This window comes from Uranotaenia lowii, chromosome 1 (genome assembly GCF_029784155.1).
Source record: "Uranotaenia lowii strain MFRU-FL chromosome 1, ASM2978415v1, whole genome shotgun sequence".
In the NCBI taxonomy this organism is placed as follows: Eukaryota; Metazoa; Arthropoda; class Insecta; order Diptera; family Culicidae; genus Uranotaenia; species Uranotaenia lowii.
In genome coordinates this window covers 97,007,853-97,016,005 of record NC_073691.1, presented here as the reverse complement: position 1 = coordinate 97,016,005, position 8,153 = coordinate 97,007,853, and the positions used below count along the sequence as shown (strand labels likewise).

The window sequence follows — 8,153 nt, the reverse complement described above, 5'->3', positions numbered from 1 at the left end:
TATGTTATGAAATTTTCTGGTCCTTTGAAGATTGCATTATATTTTTTTCTCATTTTAATATTGAACGCAATCTCATCTTGAAGCTAAAACGTTCAAAAACGAAGATAAAATCAACTTTTAAAAGGTCTAGCTGGTAGTTATTGAGTGTTCAACTGATTGCCATGATTTTTATCCAATCGGTTTACCATATTCAATTCTTATGTAGAACCAGGGATGATAACTGTCCGAATGTCATTCGACATTTTTCTGAAGCCTAGAGCGACATTCATCAGTACGAAAACGACTGTCGCAGTCATGTCCTTTTTGGATTTTGTGAATGTCATCGCTAAGAAATTCCTAAGAAAAAATGTCAAATAACATTTGGGACGAATGTCACAGCTTGCATCGAGACAGTCATAGTCATGGGAAAAAATGTTACGATAAGCTGATGAATGTCGGTCGTTGCATCGATAACATTTATAATGGCAAATGTTATGGCGACATTTAACATTTTGAATGTCACAGAATGTAATCGTAACATTCATCAGAATCAAAATGAAATGTTATTAAAATGACTGTCGCGACAGTCACAACGGTTCCTTGCTGACTTTGCCGTGTGGACTGGCCAATCTGGCCGGTTCCGGAATCCGGAAAATCAAAATGATCAGATTTTAACTTGCGACACATCATTGGAAAGCTCTTGGCCTGCATATAATAAGAAATGATAGGAAAAGCGGTTCGGGGCCATCTGGTCCTGGCCACGGCTAATCTGGCCGGTTCCGGAATCCGGAAAATCCAAATGATCAGATTTTAACTTGCGACACATCATTAGAAAGCTCTTGGCCTGTACATGATGGGAATTGATAGGAAAAGTGGTTCGGGGCCATCTGGTCCTGGCCACGGCCAATCTGGCCGGTTCCGAAATCCGGAAAATCAAAATGATCAGATTTTAACTTGCGACACATCATTGGAAAGCTCTTGGCCTGCATATAATAAGAAATGATAGGAAAAGTGGTTCGGGGCCATCTGGTCCTGGCCACGGCCAATCTGGCCGGTTCCGAAACCCGGAAAATCAAAATGATCAGATTTTAACTTGCGACACATCATTGGAAAGCTCTTGGCCTGTACATGATGGGAATTGATAGGAAAAGTGGTTCGGGGCCATCTGGTCCTGGCCACGGCCAATCTGGCCGGTTCCGAAACCCGGAAAATCAAAATGATCAGATTTTAACTTGCGACACATCATTGGAAAGCTCTTGGCCTGTACATGATGGGAATTGATAGGAAAAGTGGTTCGGGGCCATCTGGTCCTGGCCACGGCCAATCTGGCCGGTTCCGAAATCCGGAAAATCAAAATGATCAGATTTTAACTTGCGACACATCATTAGAAAGCTCTTGGCCTGTACATGATGGGAATTGATAGGAAAAGTGGTTCGGGGCCATCTGGTCCTGGCCACGGCCAATCTGGCCGGTTCCGAAATCCGGAAAATCAAAATGATCAGATTTTAACTTGCGACACATCATTGGAAAGCTCTTGGCCTGCATATAATAAGAAATGATAGGAAAAGTGGTTCGGGGCCATCTGGTCCTGGCCACGGCCAATCTGGCCGGTTCCGAAACCCGGAAAATCAAAATGATCAGATTTTAACTTGCGACACATCATTGGAAAGCTCTTGGCCTGTACATGATGGGAATTGATAGGAAAAGTGGTTCGGGGCCATCTGGTCCTGGCCACGGCCAATCTGGCCGGTTCCGAAACCCGGAAAATCAAAATGATCAGATTTTAACTTGCGACACATCATTGGAAAGCTCTTGGCCTGTACATGATGGGAATTGATAGGAAAAGTGGTTCGGGGCCATCTGGTCCTGGCCACGGCCAATCTGGCCGGTTCCGAAATCCGGAAAATCAAAATGATCAGATTTTAACTTGCGACACATCATTGGAAAGCTCTTGGCCTGCATATAATAAGAAATGATAGGAAAAGTGGTTCGGGGCCATCTGGTCCTGGCCACGGCCAATCTGGCCGGTTCCGAAACCCGGAAAATCAAAATGATCAGATTTTAACTTGCGACACATCATTGGAAAGCTCTTCGCCTGTACATGATGGGAATTGATAGGAAAACTGGTTCGGGGCCATCTGGTGTTCAAACAATATTTTTGTATAGTTGGATTTCCTGTTTGTTTTTGTCATTTCATTGATTAAACACAGCTTTTCTTTTTATTATCTACTTAATTATTCATTAGATTAAACATTCAACGATCGAAACGAAACGACACATTATAAAAAACTATCTTGGGGATCATCTGAATCTTCAGATTCATCTCCATGAATCTTGTTAAAAATTTCCTTATTCGTTCGAATGAGTAGTAGGTCGGAAATTGTTTGCGGAGCCAAGCGAGTGCGATGTTCTGTGAACAAAAGAGCGAAAGCGCTGAATGTTCGCTCAACCGACACTTGATTGCTTGGCACCGCAAGCAACACCATCGCCACCTCGTACATCATAGCATTTGTTGACTTTTGGGCTTCCCAATGCTGCCAAATATTGTATTGGTATCCTCTTCGCACTTCCAGATCTAGTTTTAGGATACTTTGGTCTATATTCTGGTCGAGGTTGGGGATATCAGCACAGGGAAGGCTACTTTCACACACCTCGGCCAAAAATTCGTCCATTTCGTCTGGTGGATCCATTTGAACATTTTGAGTAGGAGACGATGGAGTTGCCTGTGGTGGTCGCATTCTTTCGATCCGCTTCGCTATTGATTTTATGAAACTCTGTAAAGATAGTTAAATACGAATGTAATACAGTGGCGGAAAAAATTCTAAAGTTTATCTTATTTATCCCATTTTGGCATCATTCGATTTTCAGAAAACGTTAGAAAAATTCACAATTTTGAAAACCCGCTGACTTTATTCCAATATTTTTCATATTGAAAGAGATGAGAGAGATGATGCAACATTTCCAATACTTTGGAAAAAAAATCCATGTATATATATATATATATATATATATATATATATATATATATATATATATATATATATATATATATATATATATATATATATATATATATATATATATATATATATATATATATATATATATATATATATAAGTTATATTTTGATGGCCGAGTTTCGGGTTTTTAAAACTAAAACTAAACTACACTTCACGACTGACTATTAACGACTGCCTTTATTCAACATTATCTTTCACTGCACAACTCCCGTTCACACGTTGGTTCTGCAATCCGATGCCCCACCGTCCGGTCACGTAGTCCTGGGAACGATTAATTGTCGAATCAGCTAAGATGGTGCTGATGATGTTGTCGCTGTTTCTAGGGAAGCCAGTGTTTCTGCTAATTTGTGTTGCGCTTCCGTCAACCTGTCGATAACTACCCCCTCCCTACGAAAGGAACGTCCCGTTCCGTATGTTCTAAGAATCAGCAACACGATGATGATTACCGTTGCAGTGCCAATTAACGAGAAGCTTCCGATCAATTTCCAAAATTTCAAATCCAGGTGGTATTGTTGCAGATAAACGTGATCAAGCCTTTTCCGGTTAGAAATAGTTTCAGCATTAATTTTCTCCAATTCATATAATTTGTGTTGTTTCCAATTGATTTTTAAATTGTGGAAAGCTCTTTCGATGATATCGATTGGACTTTCAAGTTCGTTGTTCGTAAAGTTTTCTTTGTCGAATATAACGGTACAATTGGTGAATGAAATGAGAACATTTCCATTTATGGTTCTGTTATCTGGACCACAAGTTGATTCTAGCGTCTGATCTTTTGCATTTCTGATCAATATCGTATTATCATTAATAAGTTCCTTGGATGTCTCATTCTGTACCACATAACGGCTAGTGGTTTGTTTTCCATCAATGAGGGATGCTAAGCATTCATCATTAAGTTCTTTTAGATAGGCTGCTTTCTGAACAAAATTGTCTGGTTTTTCAGTAATGTACAATTTACTGGCGGTTTTCAAGATGTGCGTTGGGTATTGGTACAAAATGCGGTTATTTGTTACGAGTGGAAAAATTCGCATAATATCCGATGTTGTCGAGTTTTCCAGTAACGGAACGTGCATAAGGTACAGAAGCATTTTAGAGCTGGTTACAAACTTTGGTGTGACAAACTGTAAAGCTTCATCGGGCAGATTTAAGTTTACTCCTTGATCCTGGATTAACTCTCTGATCGCCAAAATTTCTCGAATCGACAATATTCTGTTATGTGTTATCGATAATTTCGATAACATGATGGCATCTTGGATGTCTTCGAGCATTTTGTTCAGAATGTCTGTATTCATAATTGCGGTGATGATTTCAATGTCATTTACCATAATTTTGTTGAAATTCGCTTGTAACATAACTTCCTTGATGGCGTTAGTCAGGTGCTGAATACGCTTGTCGATGTTCTCGTTAACTTTAAATTGTTGATTGTTTTGATCAATGAGGTCGTTCATGGTACTGTTGATGACTTGAAGGTCTGCGGCGTCCGGAGTCCCAGCAATCCATTTCCAGATCGTTCCAATAGTGTCCCATCTTTTCGAGCGGTGATGTGTACGTGGTTTCAATTGATATAGATTGTTTTACAATTGTTTTGCCTTATATTTAAGGATGTTTTTAGTGGGTTGTTAGTTTCAACGTTATTTCTATAGGAAAAACTTATAAGTGTTTCTGTCGCTTCTTCTATTGATGATAAATTTATTGGATGTACTATTTTTATTGTTCCAATTTGGATTTTACATTCTCTTTCCTTTACTAGTAAGATTGGGTCGTTTCCAAAATGTTTGATAGATAATTTTTGTGCTTGACAGAAGCATAATGCTATCATGAGTAGTGCTACTCTGTTATTCTAAAAATAAAGAAAAATATGTATTAGTAATGGATTAGTACTATAATGACATTTCATTTTTTTTTCTGTCTTCCTCCTCGGGTTTATGACTCTGCTTTTTATTGTAACAATTGTCGTAGAACTTTATTTCTGTTCAAACGAATCTTGATAGAGGTGTTTTTTTTTTCAATTCAGTATGCATCCTCTCCGCCCTTCGAAAAAAAATCTTGCAATTTGGAATTTTTGTTTTGACTGAATTTTTATTCCAAAAAAGTAAAATTGCAGGATTTTGTTGTGTTGTTAGATCATTAATTACTCTTTGTAAGCGATTTTGAAATTGGCAATTAATTTTTACTTGCTCGTTGTTTTCTGTTATGAAAATTTTGTTATCAATCTGAAGATTAAGGATTTTTTTTTGTGATATCTGAGTTAGATCATTATTGTCAAGGTTTCCAGTAATTCCTGTTCTGACCAAATTTAAAAAGTTTCTATTAGATGTAAATTTTGGTTTTAATTCTTTCCAAATTTGTTTAGCTATGTTAAACTTGGTTGACAAAAGTTCGATTATATTTGAGTAATTTCCAAGATATTCGATTCCATTCAGTTTCTGTTGGAGTTTCGTAAAAATGGGTTCGTATAATTCCTTTTTTTTTTATATGAAAAGTCTGTGTTGACCCGTTTTTACGAAATAGTAGTCATCTTCCAGGACAAGCTGTTCAGGGTTGTTCTCTAGGCTGGAAATGTGTATGGGCTGAGAAACGATTAGTCTAAATAAAATAGAAATAAAAAGGCTTAGAGTGATGAGCGGTATTTCCGTCTGAAAAATAAAAAAGTATTAGTATGGTTATTTTCTTATACGTTTTAACTTCATTTTGTGAAGCTTTCTTCTTTTGTCATCGATATATGTTGGGTTTGGTCAATGTGTATTATTTTGTTGATAATTATTACTTTGTTGATAATTATTATTTTGTTGAGAATTATTATTTCTATTATAATTTGGTCGGTTATAAGCCGGCCGGTTATAATTTGATCGATAATAGTTTGATGAATTATAATTTTGTTGATTAGAATGTAATTGAGTCTGTGGGTTCTTGTTTCTGTCTGCTTTTCTGATAGCAGCATTGGTTTGTTCTAAGGCGCATTCGTACGCCGATTTTAAATTTTCCGGTCGGTAGATCCGGGTTAAATTTGAGATTTCTCCCTGTAATCCATCAATGAAAGCTTGTTTGATCATTTCTTCATAATTAGCAGAAATGATTCTGGCACAGGGGCGCATCTCTTCGTTTAGATTTATTTTCGCCTGTATATCGGCTAAGAGTGTTTTACACTCTTGGTAGAATAATGTAACGTCTCTGTTACCCTGTCGGAGAGACGGTATTTTTGCCCCTAGTGTGTGCAAATCACGCTTATCCCCGAATATTTCTTTCAGTAGTGCTTTCATATTCTCCCAAGTTGAACCACAATGGTGTGCGAGCAAGGCTTCACTTGCCCTACCAATTATTTTGTCCCTTATTATGTTCTCCCACAGTGGCATCACTATTGGAACATCACTAGCCCTTACGTCCCTTAGACAGAGACTTAATTTTATCTCTACCGAATTCAGCCAGGCGGGGAGGTATTTTGCGTCCCCGTCATAGGTCGGAATTAATTTGAGCGGATCGGGTATTTTAGTTAAATTAGAGTGTGCCTGAAATTGTTCGTTTGAATTTGTCGCAACACTTGCTGAGTTAATTGAAAGCCTTTCCAGCTGCGCGCGCTGGTTTTCAATCAATGCAGCCAACTCTTCGATTCTCTGTTGTAATTCATCCGATCTAGTCGTTGGAGCCATTTTTTTTTCTAATTATGATCACTGGAAATTTTTGATACTCCAACTTTGTTTCTTGTGAAAAGTGTGCTTTTTGCTTTTTAAATTTTCCTTATTAAGGTTGAATAATCACTAAACGGTAAACCACCGTTTTTCACTTGAACTCTAGCCTAATAGTAATTAAAATGACGTACCCGGTACATCTGATTGGTGGTCCTTGTGCGGGGAGTTAATTATCTTGTTCCGATGCAAATTCACGGTAATCCTCCGCGAATGGCCGCTGCCGATCACAAAACTAAGTATTTAACTCACACACGCACTATCCTACCGCGACTGCGCCAGTTATATTTTGATGGCCGAGTTTCGGGTTTTTAAAAACTAAAACTAAACTACACTTCACGACTGACTATTAACGACTGCCTTTATTCAACATTATCTTTCACTGCACAACTCCCGTTCACACGTTGGTTCTGCAATCCGATGCCCCACCGTCCGGTCACGTAGTCCTGGGAACGATTAATTGTCGAATCAGCTAAGATGGTGCTGATGATGTTGTCGCTGTTTCTAGGGAAGCCAGTGTTTCTGCTAATTTGTGTTGCGCTTCCGTCAACCTGTCGATAACTTATATATATATATATATATATATATATATTAGACTAGTTCACTTTTCGGCTTTTTTCGCTGATCACAACGCCACTTACATGGTTTGATCCTCATTCATTTTCAAGAATTCAGGCCGAATTTGAGCTCATTTGAGTAAGTTTCCAGCGTGCGCTAGAAGTTTTATTGAAAAAAGTCCATTTTTCTGGAAAATTTTCTTAGATGTGTTCTAGAAAGCTGTTGTTAATATAAAATGATAATTTTATAGTGCTCGGTGATTGGTATGACAAGCATTCGTATGGACCTGTTTTAGATAATTGACTAAATCAAACCGAAAAAAATTAAAAATTCATAAACTACCAACTTTTACAGAAAATTTACTTACAAGTTAAGAGCTTAAAATCAGTAGTAAATAGAAAAAAAATATTTTCGATATAAACTTTTCATAAAAAAAAGCCTTATTTATAACCTTTAATTTGATGTATAACACTTAATTATCGCAACAGTACAAGCAAAGATATCCAAACATTCACATCACATTCTTTGAATCATAATGTTGTCTCCATTCAAGTTTTAGCATCATGCAATCAGCAAAACGTGGCATCAAGAGGACTTGCTTACAACTTGAACAAAGCGCGCGCTTTTTTTAACTCCTGGCCCCGTCATGGGGTACTTGATTGAATAAAATATCCTTTCTTGTGCACAAGTTGGTGTGGAGCAAACTTGAATGAAAAATATTTTATCAAATCAAATTTGTTGCATAGATATTTGAATAACTTTGCTAGCACTCTTGCGATCATTAAGTGTTATACATCAAATTAAAGGTTATAAATAAGGCTATCTTTTTATGAAAAGTTTATATCGAAAATATTTTTTTTCTATTTACTACTGATTTTAAGCTCTCAACTTGTAAGTAAATTTTCTGTAAAAGTT

General features: G+C 37.4%; 1 protein-coding gene across 1 annotated transcript; it reads right to left on the bottom strand.

The window, feature by feature from the left end:
* Positions 1-3,163: 3,163 nt before the first annotated feature.
* On the bottom strand, positions 3,164-7,237 carry LOC129738521 (uncharacterized). The gene is made up of 2 exons (XM_055729741.1): positions 6,815-7,237; positions 3,164-4,837 (listed from the first exon to the last, which is right to left on the bottom strand). Exon 2 carries the CDS (start codon positions 4,443-4,445, stop codon positions 3,288-3,290), a length of 1,158 nt encoding a protein of 385 aa, XP_055585716.1. The 5' UTR covers positions 4,446-4,837; positions 6,815-7,237; the 3' UTR covers positions 3,164-3,287.
* Between the last annotated feature and the right edge of the window lie 916 nt (positions 7,238-8,153).

Bases quoted from the DNA above. Each gene is read 5' to 3' on its own strand.
- LOC129738521 (XM_055729741.1), bottom strand. From the start codon at position 4,445: ATGAACGACCTCATTGATCAAAACAATCAACAATTTAAAGTTAACGAG.